General features: G+C 33.3%; 1 protein-coding gene across 3 annotated transcripts in view; it reads left to right on the forward strand.

Moving 5' to 3' along the window:
- Window positions 1–19,254, forward strand: part of LOC119071142 (MAP/microtubule affinity-regulating kinase 3-like) — a 77,687-nt gene that overhangs the window by 10,612 nt on the left and 47,821 nt on the right. For all 3 annotated transcript variants that reach the window (XM_037175867.1, XM_037175868.1, XM_037175869.1), the window contains exon 2: window positions 9,209–9,787. In XM_037175867.1, the coding sequence (XP_037031762.1) occupies window positions 9,623–9,787 (165 nt within the window). In that variant the 5' untranslated portion in view covers window positions 9,209–9,622. The remainder of the gene's footprint in view (window positions 1–9,208; window positions 9,788–19,254) is intronic.

A 19,254-nucleotide genomic window follows, 5' to 3' on the forward strand; every position in this document is an offset into this window, starting at 1 on the left:
TAATTCTATTAAAAAGATACATGTTTTGTCATCTGATAAATTTTCATCAATCATTCCGTTATGTATGTGTTTTCCACATCAAATGGACAAATCTAAATGGATAACGCTGCACGCCCCTATTACAATGTTTTCTTTTTCCTTATTTGAGTGTATGTTTTTCGGTACCATAATATATTTCAGTTATATTATGGTAAAATATAGCCCATCATGCGATCAATCACGTAGAAAAGACAAAATAAAATAAAAAGTGCTGCAGGAATTTTGAATTTTCCTTGTTTTTGGTGTCGTATAGCTTTCTGTTATACATCACAATAACAAACGTTCATCAAACTTTTATCTGATGCGGCATTTCTGTAAATATTTGCAAACTTAAGATTGGCCGATTCACTGGATTCACATTTTCGTTGAAAAACTCGACGGTTGTGAGAGAAAACTGGAAATACAATTTATCAATTTCAAACATTAATTTCGATGCATAGAAGCACTGCTCGAAGAATCGAATGTGAATACAGCCACGACAATTTCAGTGACCTCATTCACCGTCCATATTTTTATGCATATTTCCATGTTTGAGGAAAAAAAATATTTGTCATTGTTATAACAGTTTGACACTGCTGCCGCCATAATATTTATATTTAACTCGCTACTCTTATACACCCATGTAGGTAATATTTTCACTGAAGCACACATTTTAACATTGAGATGAAATTATATCAATGTTATGTAAATTGATGACTGTACTCGTATATCCAAAAATTTATCACAAATTACACCTCGGTTCGTTCTACCAGAGCAAGTTCCGACAAATGATCTTTGTTCGGTGTGTTTCTAAATTCGTAATCAATGCTCGCAGCATTCAATTACTAGACCAAACTACTCTTCACCTATAAACATCATACTACAGAACATTTATAAAGTTGTAGCCAAATGTCAATCTTTGACAAAAAGTAAATGAGAGAATATTGTATTCACTTGGGGGTCAGGAAATACGTGTTACAACGATGAAACGGTGATGACTCAGACTATACCGGTTTCTTTCGTGTCAGTGTTTGTGCCTAATGATGAATACAAATCTCTTCTTTGCGTTTATTATTAACCGTCATACCTGTCCATGAACAATTATTATATCGTTGTATGTGGATGTATGATTACAGAGACATAATAACCAGGTACTTTCTCCGATTTATTTTTGATGTACGTTCGAAGAACTGTTTTTCTGAATTTGTTCGGATTACCTTATTTGGGATGAAGTTTCATCAAAATTTAATTAAAATTCGGTTACCCTATTTATAACAACATCAACGGAAGAATTGTTATTTGTTTACCGAGGGGAGAAAATTAAAACATGAGCGATACTTGTGTGCAGAGCGAAGCGGACACAACGTTTTTACATATGTGCGAGGTGTGATTTACTGTTTATCTGCACGAAAGAAAAAAAACATCAATTGGCCAAACCTTTTTTGTAAACATAAATAAAGTGACAGTTCAAGTCAGAAAAGTTGTATTTTCTCACCTTTTGAGAGAGAAAGTGCTGCACTTACTAGAAATGTCATTCGACCAATTGTCAACGAAACGCAATTTTCTCATGGGCTGTTGAGAGGAGAAAATGAAGTAAATCACACCGCACTTGTGAAATATCTTTAGTATAAGACGCTGAACACGATAATTTATCATTGTTTCGTCTGATAATTTCATTGCAGTTGAGAAAATCAAGGTAATAAAAAAAATCGGACAATTTTACTGATGGTATAACACCTGTTCTTTACTGATCCAGAGAGACATAGGTTGTATTTTCCTGCTTTAAAATTATAAATTATTTATAAAAATCAATCCGAATGGAGAGTGCTAATATATTGTTTATTTCAAATATTATCACTTACTGCCATATAACCATCGTGTCATACTTTGTGCTAGTGCTAACTTTCCGTAGATGAAACAAGAAACGGTTTCTTTATTATCGAAACTAACTTATCCAAATTGATAGCACATGTAAATAAGAAGTGAAGTCATTTTTTGTGTGCCATCATAAGCAAGCACAGATGACAGAATCATCATTTTCCTTCTCACACTTCTCACAATAAAAACTTAGAAGACGAATAAAAAGTTTACGATGAAGACGGTGGTATAATACAAATTGTTGTTAACTCAAAGATAAACATAGACAAGTTTAACTACCAGTATCGGGCATATATTTCTCTGATTGAAGCTTCCTTTGTGGAAATATTAATTTTTACAATCATAACCTCCTAAGTAATTAAATTTATAACCTTCAGAACAATGCTCTTTCTGTTAGAAAAAATAACGTTGCGCTAACCATTAGAAACTAAATGTATTGCTGTGGGTGTGAGTTGATATCCGGTCATGTCCGGTTAAAGCAATAAATAAATGCAGTTAAAAGGTGAGATTATTTGCTAGTTGTTTTCGACCACAATTCTTTTTCAAACGTAACATTGCAATTTTTCTATGTTTCTCTGTTTTAACTGATGTGGTTGTACTGTTTGTGAAATCACCTGAATTGATTAAATTACCATATACATGAAGTGCTTCAGTACTGAATTTAAACTGTAAAAAAGAAAAACGGATCAACAAAAATTAAAACCAAAAAATTTGCGGCTGATGTTTTGCGCGTGTTTCCGATGTGTGTATAGCAGATGTATGAATAGACATTTACCATTGATTTTATGAATGATTTTGTAAATTTCAATAAAAATTAATCTCCGGGAAGTTCCAAACCGTATTCCAGCAATAAATCTTGCTGAAATCATATTTTTTTTAAAGTCATTTTATATCCAAAACTTCTTTATGGCTTGCCAAAAATAGATAAAAAATTTAATATAAATTTCACAATCGGAGAATATTATGTTTTGCCTTGTGTTTTGCCTTCTTTCCACTAAAGCTTCACCGAACGACAAACTCTGTTAGTTACTGTAGCTGATACTCATAAATTAAATACAAAATATTCATCTATTTTCAACACCACTAGCCCAACAAAAAACGTTTAAAGTGAATCTTGGATAGATAAAAACTTCCACTAAATTATTCCTGCACTACAAACTGTTCAAAGTTGGATTACAACTCTTCATTTCTGTTGTTTGAAGAATATATTAATAATAACTTAATGAGTTTGTGCCATAATACCAATTTTACCTTTAAACTACTACTCGGGAAAATATATCCGAGAACATTTTTTAAATGCATGAATATTCGAGCACAAACACACGGCGTCAACAACATTATAATGTTCCAAACTTTGAACTAAAAATATACTTACAGACACAAAATGAAAAATAGATTTTCGTTTTATAAAATATAAATAATAAAAGAAATTTTCAAAGTTATTTTCGACATTTGACCTATAATAGTTCGTTATACGTGGAACTATGCAACGTAGAAAAATGCTCTAATTTTTCATAATATATACGTAGCTTCTATACGGCGGCAGGGTTGTATACGTGCATTTTCGGATAACTCGACACCTTATGATTGTGTTAGATGGATAAGGACACTCGGGCACCGTTTTTTCTCCCTCATTATTTAATTTTTAGAATCTAAATGGAAATGACATTTTTACACTCAAAGCATAACGTTGTGTGTACACACAGAGCTTACGAGCAAATTTCGTGTATACATAGCTAGCATGCTGGGTGTTATATGTTGTGGAAAATTTTCTCCGCCCGTTTGGAAAGCGGACACTATAACGATATTGTATGGCTTTGTCATTCGTCATTTGTGCCATTGCAGAGTATGAAACTATATTGTCCTTTTGTGTAAATAAAGAAAGTGTGCTGGGCGAGGGATGTGTATGTGTTGGAATCTTGTTAATTTTGTGCAGTTGGAAAAAAGAATTTTTAAGTAACATTATACCGAACGCATCTCATTTTACCATTTTAATTGAAATGCATAATGAATTCCATTACGAAATGTAAAATTAATTTTGAAATAGTAGAAATGTATGCACCGGGATGACAGTACAATGTAATTACATCATCATATTGCGTAGAACTCAGTATTGATTTTCACCCATAGGTGTTGTGACCGTAACCAAAACCTCCTGTTGCTTCTACGAATTAGCTTTGAAAAGGTGTAAATTATACAGTTAAGCTATTTTAACTACCATTTAACACTATTACCTAGAACACACGAAAATATAGCCGAGAGGTAGTTCAACTCATTTTCTGAAATCATATGCTGAGTCTATTGTAGTATGAGTCCTTGAAAATAGATCACTAATCACTGTCTTTAATTTCTCAATTTTCTAATTTTGCGCTTTACCGAAGTGCTATTACAGTGTAGTGAAATGGAAATATGCCAACAAAATTCCATCAGAAAACTGATGCTGATGATGCGAACAGTTGTTTGTTTTCTTTGAATAATGATTACTCTGTTGTTAGATATTTGAGATTGTACTAGTGCTATTTATCCTAGAGATATGGTACAAAATACGCACTTAAAAGTTAAAACGGTTCTGTTGTTGACATTTGGTTATGTAAAATTTATTAGTAAACATTGGATATGTAGATCGACAAGTAAATTTATAGTAACGCTGTAAGAATTCTAAGGTCACTGCTTAACCTAAGAATTAGTATAGGGAAACTAGAGCCATAATTCTATTGTATTACAGTTCTAGTACATTTTTGTAAACCAACTTCGCTGCTCTGACATTTCATTGATATTTTACCAGAGTGAAGTTTTATCACCAGAAAGTAGAGGGCAAAGAACTAAGTTCCGAAAAAAATTATGGCCTCTACAGGCCAACCGAGGTTTCCTTTTTGCATCTCGTCCATATAAGCTGCGACCTTCCAATTCAGATTTTTTTTTAGAAAATCCATTTCGTCGTTAATTAAACTTTAATTTAAAAGAAAGTCGCTTCGCTAACCCATTTTCCATTACCGTAATTTTTCGTCATGATCAAATTCATATATTCGAGCCTTGATGAGCTATTTATCATCCAAAGTTTATTATTACCCAAATTTATAAGGCTTTTAGCATAATTGCCGTTGTCATATTTGTCATTCATAATTTTCTGCATTAATAATTTTATGGCTGAAATCTACATTAATTTACCATTAAGTAGAAAATAATACAAAAAAATCGATTCTAATAAAATTCAATGGAAGCACATGTTTGTACATTGGATCATATAATTCTGCTGCAGGCAGCAGCACTATATTCTGAAACTAGTCACATAACATCCTATCGAAGAAAAGGAATGTCGCTACACCATACTCTATTTTGGAAAAATCGATAAGTATCAAACCTATATGTAGCAAAGACAATGTAGCAAAGTATCCAATAGCAATTCTCAATTATTCTGTTGCGTCAATGGTTGTGCTTTCATTCGGCTATTTTTACTTCGTTTTTTTTTATTCATCAGCATATGTAGTATTCATCAAAACGTTTTGTAAGCAAACGACAGTTATTTATTGAGTCCCTTATACTAACTCAATAATACATTTGTGATTTGCTGCGTTACAAACTGTATAATAAGTGGGTAGGTCCACATATATCTTGTGAGCACCTTGACCTTAGTTTAAACCGCTTTTATTTCTCACAATGGATTTCTGTTCTGAATAAATATTAATGAGTGTCAGATATGAAACTGTCTGAACGGGCCGAAGTCCACTTGCAATTCAAAGTTGCAATGAAAGGTTCGATGGTATATATATGACCAAAGAGTATCTAATCAATATCTAAGTGATTTTAGAGTAAGTGAGAGCATGAGTTATTTTAATTGAGAAAAACCTGTGTCAATATTCAAACACTGAATTTACATTGTTTTAATGTATGTGACCGTTGCATAAGGAGTCACTGTATATAGGTTGATGGAAACTTTGTCGACTAATCGAAAAATCGATTAAATGAAATCGGAAATGAACGGAAAAAGCAATAAAAGTTAATGTATGGCTATTGGATTTAATAAATTACGTCTGGAGGGTCCACTAAATAACTCGACAACAATTTTTATTCGGATAAATAACAAAAAAAGAAGATTCTCGAATCACTACATTTATTGTATTGTGAAACTCTGAAGATTCTCTCATGAATACAAAAGTACATAACAAAATCCACAAAAAAAAAATGGAATCCCATTCATTACCAATCTGAGCTTAAAATTATGAATCATAAAAAGTTTTGCTACACTTTCTTCGCCATAAAGTGGATGTTTGTTGTTTTCCTTGATATCTATAACATCGATACTCAGATGGTAGTATTTTGTTTGCATAAATTTTTATATGGACGCTCTCTGAGGAAAGCCATAACATTTATTATTTTTATGTCATACCGAAACTATTGGAGAATTGACTGTAGCGAATAAAAACGTTTGAACTTTTAATCATTTGTTATCGAGAACAATGAGCGATATAAGGGACGTAAGCGACGACTTCTAGCTATATTTAATAACAAAATGTTTATTGCCTTGACTGAAAGTCAGGGTGATATGACAGAAAATCACTGAGTAACGCTGAGTTCACGATATAATATTTTTAAAATGTTACCACTTGTTACCACGAAAATCATGCGGTTCAGTTCGTTGATGGGGAATATTGAAGTAGTGAGATGGGAGTAATTCTCAATAGAATTTTCTTGAGGTTGAGTTCGTACATGGATAATATTCGAGTACTCACGATGAAATGTAATTTTAAAAAAATGAAAAATCTATTAAAAATATATTCAGTCAAGGGATCTGACCTACCCAAGTAAATGGGCCTAATTAAAACTAATTGAAGTAAAAGATTTTGCGTCAAACAAACGATGCGTACTAATACTGAATAAGTCGCACTTTAAACTAAAGCAGCTAAATTCAAACAATAATGAAGTGGGTTACGCCCGCTGTTTGTAAAAGGCTCATAATGTTTACAGGTTGTTTTCATATGTATAACGAGCAGAGCATATTCTCAAACGTTTTTAATGATTTTCTATTATATCCATCAAAATGTCCAAAAATATATCAGCCCACAAAATAGGGTATATCCAAAATCCGGATGAAATCATATTTTTTATATTCCAATAAGCAATTTCCTCGTTGGAAAAATGATTTTTCGGTGATAAATAAAACGATGCTCTCCCAGTCTCGAAACATACGTATGCAAATGGAAAGGATATATTGATTTTCTGTCAAAAAAGAATCCATTTGACTACATAAATCGAAGCAATTTTCTAATTTAAGTTATGGAATAGATGTTATTCGAATTCGATGAACGGGCTGGAACATAAAAAGTCATTGTCGCATGTGGAAATATTTGCTGAATCTTATGATTATAGCGGACGATATATTTTTATTCTGGTTTTGTTGTGGAGTGGGTCGATAACTTGTTCATAAATAAAGGTAGTGCCTCCAGTTTTGTTTGTCTAGTCATACGAAGTGTTTTTTTTTTTGCTTATTGGCAGTTTTCAATGAATTGTATTTGCCAACGATGATGATTGATCATTTTCTTAACAGTTTTTTGAAATGATAAATTTGAAGCGTAAGCAGCTTCTGGTACGGTAGTGGGATTAGTCGGTGTTCTATTTCACTATAATATTTGATTTGTTGACGGTTTAAAAGCAACTTGTTGATAAATAGCAAAATCATTGATTTTTAAATGGGTGAAAATAAACCCTAAATGAAAATTGAATTAACTGACTGATTGATGCCTTCAATTCAATTTCATGTGTGCTTAACATGTAAAAACGTGCATCCCTAAAATAAAACTCTGATTGAGTTGCTAAATTTGTTTTCGCATTCGCACTAATTCTCTGTTTCCTTTTTTTTAATTATGTAGTATGTACAGTGTACACCTTATGCTGCTATACAAAAATGTGCTAACATTTAAATATAATTGAAGGGCGAAGGTTGAATTTAAAACGAAAATATTCTGACGCAAATTCGTATTTCGATTTTACCTTACTCAAGTTGTCATACATTGAAGTAAAAAAGGAAAATTGAACTTTAATTAAGGGTTCAATTTAAACTGTTCGTTTGTATGCCTTCTCGAATATTTGGATTATTTATTCATTTCGTGGCATGTTTCAGGACTAAAGTACCTACAAACATTTTATGATAATACGCCTAACAAAGATACTACAACGATGTTATGCTCAATATTTTATGTATTCAATTTTACAATTAGAAATTTATTAGGCAGACTAATAACATCGATTCGTCTATTGCCTATTGCAATGTGAACGAAATTCTATTTTTAACGCAGACAACCAAGTCTCCGATCGCAAACAGACATTATCGTTGATTGATTGACTACATGTGTTATATAAGTCGATTTATATGATAATATTAGCTATGGCGCAATTTTCAAAAAGGAAAAGAAAATAGAATCATAAAGCGTGAGATGTTGTTGTCATCAATCGAAGTCAATTGAATGTAATGACATTTTCGTACAATCAGTCAATTCATCTGAAGAAGCTGAATCTATTTATTGCTATTTTCATAGTTTTCATAATAAAGCAATGATCTGTTGTCGGACGCGATTCCTCAGTGGTTACGTACTAGCCTACCACCGAAATACTAGCGTACCACCGAAATAATTCCGGGTTCGAATCCCGTGTCAAACAATTCCATAACGGCCTAAAAGTTCCCTCAAGCTTCATAATTTGGGTAGTTGCAGCATGTTTGGTGGCTGCAACGATGTACAAACGGTATGACTTGTATAACCCAAATACTATTAATTTGTTTGCTTATGTCGAGTCTACATTTATATCAGTTAAGCACCTGAATTTCTTCAGAGAGTATTCGCATACTCCGAAAGTTCGGAAGTCACGTTAAGCCGGTGGTAAAGACCGCACTTGTTATTGACCGTATTGACCGAAGCTATTAGTGAGGTCTCTAAACTGACAAATCAAATGGCAAAATGTGTGTTAAAGTGAACGAAGTAAAAGATTCCGTCTCAAACACCACTAATAGTTTGAACAACGGAAGTAAAAGATTTAATTACTAAACCGCAGTTTAAATGATAATACGGCTAACACCACCATTGACTGATCAAAGTTGTATTTTTATAGTCAGTAGAGAGTTTGGTCTTGCATACAAAGTTCACAACAACGCGATAATTAGCAATGAACCATAGATTCATTCAAGATCGCCAGTTGTTGTAAGACAACGCGTATTTAAGATATCTCTCATATCAATGTATTTGTATTCGTAAATAGTTTATAAACGTTTCAATTGATTTCTTATTCTCTCAATTGATAATAATAAAAATTTCTGTTACAGATATACATACATTTCCGCCAATTCAACGGCTTCAAGGTCCCGGCATTAAATATTTACTTTGGAACTCCAAGCAATTTCAAAGGCTAGCTCTACTCACATGAAAGTATTTCTTATGTGATTTAAAGTGTTTTAACAGTAAAATACATTTAATATTAACGTAGTGTGTGTTCAATAATATCAGAAACGAAAACGGTATGATAACGTCCCGTTTCTCTAAAAAGGAAAAAGTGCAGTACAACAATTACAAGTGATTGTTTACGCTTGTTGCGTCTTGAAATTTTCATCACCTTTTCGCAGCAAAACAACAGTTACTCAGTGTTGCAAACAAAGTAGAGATAAATTAATTTACGTATCATCAAAGTCGACGTATTTTAAGTTAAACGAAGGAACTCAATTCATCTTCCTGTTTTCAAAATGTCTGCTACCATGAGGCCCACATTGCAAACAGTACCTGAATCATTACCAGCTGATCATGTAACATCGGGTACAACGACAACCACCACGACAGCACCAACTGAAACGAAGTCTCATTCTCACACAAATACGAGCTTGTTGAAAAATAAGTCGTCTACAACTAGGGTGAGTGTTTTGAAAAAAAAAAATCGGTCGTTCAAGTATGACATGTGTGCAGTGGAAGTCTATGACGTAATTGAAAATATATTGTTGAAAAATTCATAAAACAAAGTCAGGGAAATTTTGTTTTGAAATTTATTTTCAAAATTTCTTTCATTATTTTATCGATTTACTTGTTTTTCGAGCGCAAGAACTGTATGCCTTTGTATCATTCATTTTATTTTATTCACCATAACACGAGAAGAACGTCTCAAGCCAGACATTTAACATTTAAACTTTCGTCTCTAATCAAACAAAATGAAAACTTTTTTTTAAGCAGACTCAACGAAAGTAAGAGTTGTCACTATCTAAATACGTTCATTATTCCATTATAGGTTGTTCGCATTTTTTCTTGTTTTAAACATTCAAATAATTAATTCCCATTAATTTTATCAACATTGACCAAGGAACTAGACTTTCTGGGTCCAATAAAAATGAGCTTATATCGTAGCTTGTACCTGTTTCCTCGACTGTAATTCATATCAACTCCAAGAACATATCATTTTACATTTGTATGTCGTCAACGACATAGATTTCAATACTAAATGCGCGACCGCTTCATTCGTTATTTCAGAAATTTATATTTTTCTTCGCTGGCATATACATTCTCCTATATTTATATATAGGTACCGCAGTTAACTCTGTTTTCAATAAAGAAAAGAAGAAGAAAAAAACCAACCGATTAAGAATCTGCCTTACCATTTCATCGCTAGTGAGCGGTTGATATTTTAATACGGTTCTTGTCTTCGATAAAGAAATACAAAAAAATGACGTCATAGATTTCCATTTTCATGTAGTTGAAAGTAGTGTAGCCATTTATCGAAACTTTTAGATTGTAGAAGAGCTATGTGTGCGATATACACATTTATATACACATTTTTATTACGAATTCGATTGCATACATAAATGGTTATGGGTATACTTATAGTATTTGTACGTTATACATTTATACGTTGTTGTTTATCTGTTCGTGTGTATTATATTCGATTCAAACCGCATTTCGTTGCAAAGTTTATTTTGTGTCCATCAATTTAGCGAAACACTTGAATGTAATTAAGTTAAGGTGATGGTGTTACAATGAACATTTTACAGTCAACGAAAACGAAATTCATAAACATGCTGAATTTTCTCAACTGAATAGAGTACAACTGAAACATGGGACTGTCGTCAAAAATCTCGTGAATTTATCACACCGTCGTATTTTTCAATGAATTCATTGCGAAGATTCATCAAATCTAATTTTCTCAAGAATGTAAACGAAAACTTAATTAAACTTTGTATGTTTTCATAAATCCACATAAATCTCACTTTAATTACATGTGTAGTAGTTAATATTAAGGATTTATTCGACTCTGCAAGCAGGTAAATCTCATTAGAATCTAATGTGATGTGCAGGCATATTACATAATATTTACGGTTCAACTAAAACAACATTTTGGATAGAAGTTGATGTGTTTCGTATGTACACCTAATAATCTAAATGATGTCTAAATGTCGAATGCGTCGTGATATGTACTAGTTCATTGAACTGTGTAAGATCGATCGATAGATAACGTGAACAGCAGTCTTCAATAATTGCTTTGTGCAGATAAGTTTCAGTTGACTTATAATTATGCGATGGAAGATTTTGTTTATTATGCCAGTGTGGAGTCAATTTAGGTGTAAATAGCTCCACGGTTTTCAGAAAAGAGTTCATTGTTCAAACAAAATGAACACCCAATGTATGGGCAGATATTGGCCTATTTATAATCAAAACTTTAAATAGGGCCTGCACGTTAATTTTAATAGATTGAATCCAGTATTAACGTAGAATTGAAAATACATCAGTAATTTGATCAAGGAAACATTGGTCGGGGATTCGTATTAGTACATTTTACATTCCAATCTGGTAAAGACTTTTTTCTTGCCATTTTCTAAACACTCCTCTCACGTTTTGCATGCCTTACCCACTACAGATTGATATTAATCGATGATATTGTGTCCAGTGACCATGAACCTAAGTCTAAAAAGATTTTGAACTACATACACCGTTCACACTCACATCATTACAACTTCATGCACGTGTTCGTTTGGTACAAAATTAAAGCAAATAATTAATTCAACAGAATGTCAGACTTTAAATGGAAAAGTGTTGATGATGGTTACGAGTACCCTTTGCCAAACGACATTAAAAAAAATAATAATAATTCGTGGAGACACGCCTTCACGAGGGATATGGAAAAAAATTATCAAATGATAAATTAAGGTTTAACCATCCCTTAGGAATCTCTTTAATCTGTTTAAGTATCATTTTCCTTCCCTATCATACCAAATTTTAATTCTGCTAATGTTGATCGAAAAACTTTGTTTCGGTACACATCTCCGTTTCCCGCAGAGCCGGGCTTAACCTTTTTAATATAATTTTTATGTAATATTTAGAGTATATTACATAACTGACATACATTTGGAGATTGTAATGGGACCGACTCATCATATATTTTGTAACTTTACTGTTTTTATCGCACATTGAATGTCCTTTGATGTACTCCACCGAACCGCAGTTTCTTCCGCTTGATTCCTCCAACAACCAGCTCTTATTAAGGTCATGGTAAATAGACCAGTAGCGGTGATAAGATTTAAAGGGCTATGCAATAGCAGAGCATATCTTAATATTGTTTGCTATACGATTGTCGTAAAAGTTTGAAATAAAAAAAATCTTCAATTCGCTCACGAAAATTTAGATTTGTATTTTGATTCAGAAATAAGTGATAGAATAACGACTTTCAAAGTAAGTGTACAATCGTAAATCCGATGTGATTTTAGCAGATTTCTCGTACAAACTGAATGTACAATAAAAGCACGATGTGTTTACTCACTTCAAGAAAGATGAACTACAAGTAGATGAGCATTTTTATATTGGAATCAAAACGTTACTGTGTGCTGCTGATTTGGCGTTTCAAAATAAATATTTTGCAAACAAAAACATAAAATGATAATAAAAAATAGTAAAAAAAATCTTTCTCGAATTTTATGATGTCGAACAGTACAAATATAACTACAGATGTAGCGAAAAACGAACGATAAACATGCTAATGTTATTAGATCAATAGTATTAGGATTACGATTATGATGTTATTGAGTCAAGGCCTGCATCATCGATAATGTGTAAAGGAAAAAAAAATGTTTTTTACGTCGTTAAATCATACCCGGCGATAAATTATTTCATTTTCCACATTTCTCGCATTGTCTGACTTGTGCAAAGACAAGGAAAACCATAAACATTGCCCATAGTATATTTATGGAATCATAAGTCATTTATGTTTGCCTTACTCAATTAAATTTACATCACCAATCGATAGCATCGGAGCCATGAGGGGCTACCTCTTCGATTGAACAGTCATCAATATTCGTTTCTAATCTCAATCAACCATAACAATTTTATCTGTGTGTACGCAGTTTGTTTTCATTTAGAACGACAGTTGGTAAATTAAGGAAATGACGTTCTTATGCATAAGGCGGTTACGACACGAACATCGTACCATACCTTTAATTATGTTTAATGCATATATAAACAAAATGTACAGACCTTGTTATTGTATTAGATGGAATTGTTGCAACTTTATAATTGGTTTAACGGTATGGGTGTGACAGTGACATGGCATTGATCGGTGTTTTGCTGTAACGTCCCTTAATCGTTTATTAAGAGTTATCACTTCACAGCACAACCATATATATGGGTTACCATTATAATTTAATCAGAACTTAAATAATAAAAATTTAACTTCAGTCAGTACATTTCCACCCGTTCATTTCAAGTATTAAATGAAATGAATTATTGGTGTTTGATTAAAGTGTTTGTGAACCGAACAAACCAGTAACAATATTTACTTTATTTAATCCGCATAGTCAGTCAGCTTTGTTGTATTTATGACCAGCATGAAAATTCACAACGAGGAAATGCCGTATTTTTAGTAATAAAAGCTTTCGTCAATTTATTTTCTTTTTCGTTCGTTGATACATTTTCCAATTTGTTTGTAATGACAATCTATTTTCGGAGATCTGTCAGCGACATTTGTTCGGTAACCTTTCTTCGTTTTTTTCTTTTGTATTGATTTAAAGTCTAAATTCTTCAGGCTATATTAGTGCCATGACTAATTTGGCTAATTAAAAATATTTATTTACAGAAATACCGTTTTTTGAACGGTGTAGTACGTAAGTGTGGATCATACCCTGCCTACTTGTAAAATATTGAACTACCACTGTCTCCGAGTATACTTTTGCGCAATACTCTGAGACGATTAGCCGATATGTACAAACGATAAGCTCGTAAGCTCATTACCTCAATGTTATAAATTATTCAGTTTGCATGGGGTTTCAATAAACAATATCTGAAATCATCAAACTTTTACAAATATGAACGATAACTGATTATGAAATCGATATGGACATGGACGAGTTAAACGAAATGCAACCACAATACGAAATGAATAAATAATCACAGATAGAACTGCGTTGTTTCTCAGTGGTTATCATTTTTATGCTTTCTGCATGTTCCACATTCTTTGTGCACAAAAACAACTTTTTTTTTTATTCCTCGACAATACAGAATTTTTATCGAAGCATTCTTTGCATAACTTTTTATCATCTTCAACAGTTTTACCTATACAATATGGAAACATCCGCCCATGTTAATTGTGCCTACGGCTAAACATTTTTTTTTTTCAACTTACGAATACGTTTTGTGTTTGTATGAGGCATTAAGTATTGTAAATTCAGTATTCCAATACCACGCCAGTGACGAGAATTAAATGGCTTCTCTCGGGTTTAACATAATATTACACAGTAATCAATTGAACGTTGAATGAAACTTTGCATAAAAATTTAAAAATCACGTTATGGAATAATAAGACAAACACAGACAGACGTAACGTATATTATGACGGTGTGAAGAGCATTCATAGGGTAGCCATATACAAATTTTGAGTTTGAGCTTATCTTAAAATAATACGAAAAAAGAGTGAAATCGTCTAATTATATCTAACAACTGATAATACTCGGTAGCAGCTAGCTTGATCTAGACTTTGTTTTGCAAAAAAATGTTGCGGGACATCTTAGTGTCATAAGATTTATGAATATTGTCTCCAGAAGATCCTAACCTATAAACTGACTAAGAAACTATAGCTTAGCAACATCACATGAGTAAACATATGTATATTTACTCACACTGTCGTAGTCATATGAAATACAAAGCTCCATTCTGTTAATGCTTGCAATGATAATGATATAAAATTATGTAAAATTTCTATTCAATTAGATCACATATAATAATTACAATATGCGCGCGCATCTTCATGCTCGCGCATGCGCAATGCATTAACAGTTCAGTCGATAGAATTGTTATACTTGAATCATATACGCGACATTATGAACAATTATATGCGCGAATGTAAACATTGCAATCATTAACGTGTAATATGAGATGCATTAAGCGAAATATGTGGTAAAAAGATGTTAAATGATTTATGGTATTCATTTCTTGGAAATGTTTATAATAAATTGTCTTTTTTGGAAACATTTATTCCGGATAGTTTTCGGTATAAATGTATTAACCAAATTATGGAAAAGGATGAACGTCACATCCGGTGCATTGCTTTATTACTATGTGAATCAAGCGTTAAAATACTTCCCACGATAATTATAAGTGATTGTAATTATAACAATAAGTTCTTTGTTTAGAATTAGTATAAATACTGTATCCATTCAATGGATAAGATCAGAGTTTGAGAAGTAGTCAAACAGGAGAGTTTGAGAAGTAGTCAAACAGGAGAGTTTGAGAAGTAGTCAAACAGGAGAGTTTGAGAAGTATTCAAACAGGAGAGTTTGAACGGTAGTCAAACAGGAGAGTTATTGTGAAAGAATCAATTAATAAAGTAAAGTTTATAATTAAAATAAAACATCTTAGTCTTTTTATTCGATAAAAGGATAACCGTAGGAAAAAGCTCCTACGGGTTAGACATTGGTGACCCCGAACGCTTGAAATGAGCGCGAGTAAAAATTAAAAGTTAAATGTATCAGAAAGAATTGAACATATAACGAAGGAAAATAAATCGCGGACTGCAGCCGTTGATTTATTGAACAATAAAAGTGTAATACAAAGGGTATTACGCAAAAAGTGCACTTAAATCAACACGGTGTGTTGAAATAAAAAACAAGTAACGCGGTGTGTTATAAAAAATAAAAGCTTATGTTAATCCACAAACAGCACGATCTGTTAAAGGAAAAATAAAGTGACACGGTGTGTTGCAAAAAATAAAGAGTTGAATTCAAAATCCACAAACGGCACTGGCTGTTAAAGTAAAAGTGGGAATTCTTAACTAAAAAATAACGCGGCGCGTTAAAATAAATACAGTAGTATTGGAAACTACGTATTGACATAGTTTGTCACAGAACGTGAGAGTCCAAGCTATAATAGAAATAGTACTGAGACCCACTAGAAAAGAAAGTAGCCTTGCAAACTACAACTCGACACGGTGTGTCATAAATATTAAAAAAAATAAATAAAAACGCGGTGCGTTAAAATAAATAAAATAATCCCGGGAATCGACATAAGGTCAAATTAAAATGTCTAAAGTAGACGCAGCGCTTACGGCGCAAAAATCGATCGGAACCAAGGTTCGATCTAAATTGACAAGCTACAATTCGTTACCTATTGAGAGGAAAAATTACGAATATGTAAAGCAATTGATTAATGAAGCTGAAGAACTTCGGAACGAGTTCAACAATAATAATGAATTTTTGTGCAGAACTGCGTTGTTGGACAGCGAACATCAATACTTCAAGGCCAACTACTACGACGAAACGATAAAGTATTTCACTGAGTATAAGGCATTGATGCAAAAAACAATCCATGATTTACAAGAAGCAAATCCAGAGCAAAAAACCGGCAAAACTGGAGACCATGTAAACCTGGATAATTTGTTTAAGCATGCAAACGAAAATCCTAAAGATATCAGCAATGCGACTGATACTACCTCAACCAGAATGGGGTTATTATTGCAGCGGCTCAATGATTACATAATTGCAGTGCATAAAGCGGAAAGCGAAAATGATATTGATCAAGCCAGAACGTTGGCAAATATCATTAAAAGCTATTCGAGAATTATAGAAGTGCAGTGCGACATAATTAGCAGTCCAAGCTGTAACATACACGATTTCTTCGATATGACGGATGAAATGACAAGGATTATTGCGAAGTACGAAGCCTCGAAACCTTCCAATCCAGCTAACTGGCAATCATCGGCGAAATTACCGAAATTAAATGTTCCTCTCTTTTCCGGGGAATACGTCAAATATAAATCATTCAAGGAGTTATTCCAACGTATGATTGGCGGGCAGCAGCAATTGGATGACTGCGAAAAATTGGCATACTTGAAAGGGCAATTAAAAGGTGAACCTTTAAGATTACTTTTAGCGTTACCAATAGAAAATGCCAGTTACGCTATCGCTTGGAAAACGCTCAATGACAGATATGAAAATTGTCACTTGATAATGGTGCAGCTAATGAGAAAACTAAAGTCTGGGCCAAAAATGGAAAGATACGTCGTCGAATCAATGAAAAACATCACAGATGAAATCAGTGAATCCATTTCATTGATCTCCAACATGGGAATACCTTGGAATGAGGATACTGACATGTTGTTCTACTACATAGTAGAAGAAAGAATCGACAGCATAACTATGGGTCATTTCCAAAACAAAATTGATGGTCCACCCAAATTGCGTGGTTACAAAGAATTACTGGAATTTTTGAAGCAACGTATCAGCATTTTAACGGTGGAATCTTCAAACGAAGAGAAAGGCAACAAGAAGCCTGCAAAGAAAATAAGTTTCCGGGAATTTAAAAGCCAGGATACACCTAACCAAAAAACGTCATTGGTTGCCACTCCAAGCGCGTCCCCAAACATCTTTAATGCCAACAAGAAATGTGATTGCAAAGAACCCCACTACATATCGAAATGTCCAGTATTTGCTGCACTAAACCTAAAAGGCAAAATGGAAAAATTGAGGAATTGGAAGATGTGCTGGAATTGCCTAGTAAAAGGGCACGAAATACGAGATTGTAAACAAAAAAATAGTTGTACCAAGTGCAACAGAAAACACCACACTCTAATGCATTCGGAGAAAATGGCTACGTCATTATTGGGAACAACAACTAAAAATGAGCATCTTGATCATGTGTTCTTGGCAACCGCAATAATTAACGTCATTGGGTCAAATGGACAACCGTGTCAAGCCAGAGCATTATTGGACTCTGGTTCCCAAATAAATATCATAACACAGAAGTTATGCAACAAAATTAAAGCAAAATCAAGCCAATCAAGCTTGAAAATTAATGGAGTAGGATCATCGCAAGTGGAATCAACAAAACGAGCAAGTTTTGTTATTAAATCAATGGCATCTGGATTCGAGGCGAATCTAGAAGCGTTCGTCCTAAAGGAGGTCAGCACGTGTCAACCATTGAACGAAGTAAACACAAGCAGATGGAAAATTCCAAAAAATATCAACTTAGCTGACCCTAATTTCAACATACCAGCAGCAATTGACATCATCATTGGTGGAGAGCTTTTCTTCAAACTAATTTCCATTGGACAAATCGAGATTGGAAAATCCTTACCAGATTTGCAAAATACGGTGTTCGGTTGGGTAGTAACTGGAAAAGTGCTGGGCCTACAACAGCAGGAAGCTTTCGTGGGAATGGTAAATGAAACTCAGCTCGAGAAACAAATTGAAAAATTCTGGCAATTGGAAGAACGCTACAAGGTCAAGAAACCAATGACTGATCGCGAAGTAAATTGTGAGGAATATTTCGACAAAACTACTATGAGAGAAAGTGACAATGGAAAATTTATTGTAAATTTGCAATTCATAAAAGAACCATCAATGCTGGGCAACTCGAAAAATATGGCCATAAGGCGATTCCTGTTCTTGGAAAGACGATTCCAAAAGGATCCGGAGCTAAAAGAGGAATACGTTACTTTTCTACGAGAATACGAAAACCTTGGGCACATGGAACGAGTACAGTTGGAAAATATAACTGATGAGAATTATTTCATACCTCATCATGCCGTTAGGAACCCATCCAGCAGCACAACGAAATTTAGAGTAGTTTTCGATGGATCGGCAAAAACTACAACGAATATTTCACTGAATGAAATACTGGCTAATGGTCCAATGCTTCAAGACGACTTATTTTCCATATTAGTTCGTTTCAGAAAACACGCGATAGTGTTTTCAGCGGACATTACAAAAATGTATCGCCAAGTAGAAGTGACTGAAAGTCACCAAAAATGGCAGATGATTATCTGGCGAGAACAACCAGACCAACCATTGGGATTTTATAAACTAAAAACATTGACATATGGGCTAACATGTTCTTCTTATTTGGCAATAAAAGC

Source organism: Bradysia coprophila (genome assembly GCF_014529535.1).
Source record: "Bradysia coprophila strain Holo2 chromosome IV unlocalized genomic scaffold, BU_Bcop_v1 contig_144, whole genome shotgun sequence".
NCBI classification, from domain to species: Eukaryota; Metazoa; Arthropoda; class Insecta; order Diptera; family Sciaridae; genus Bradysia; species Bradysia coprophila.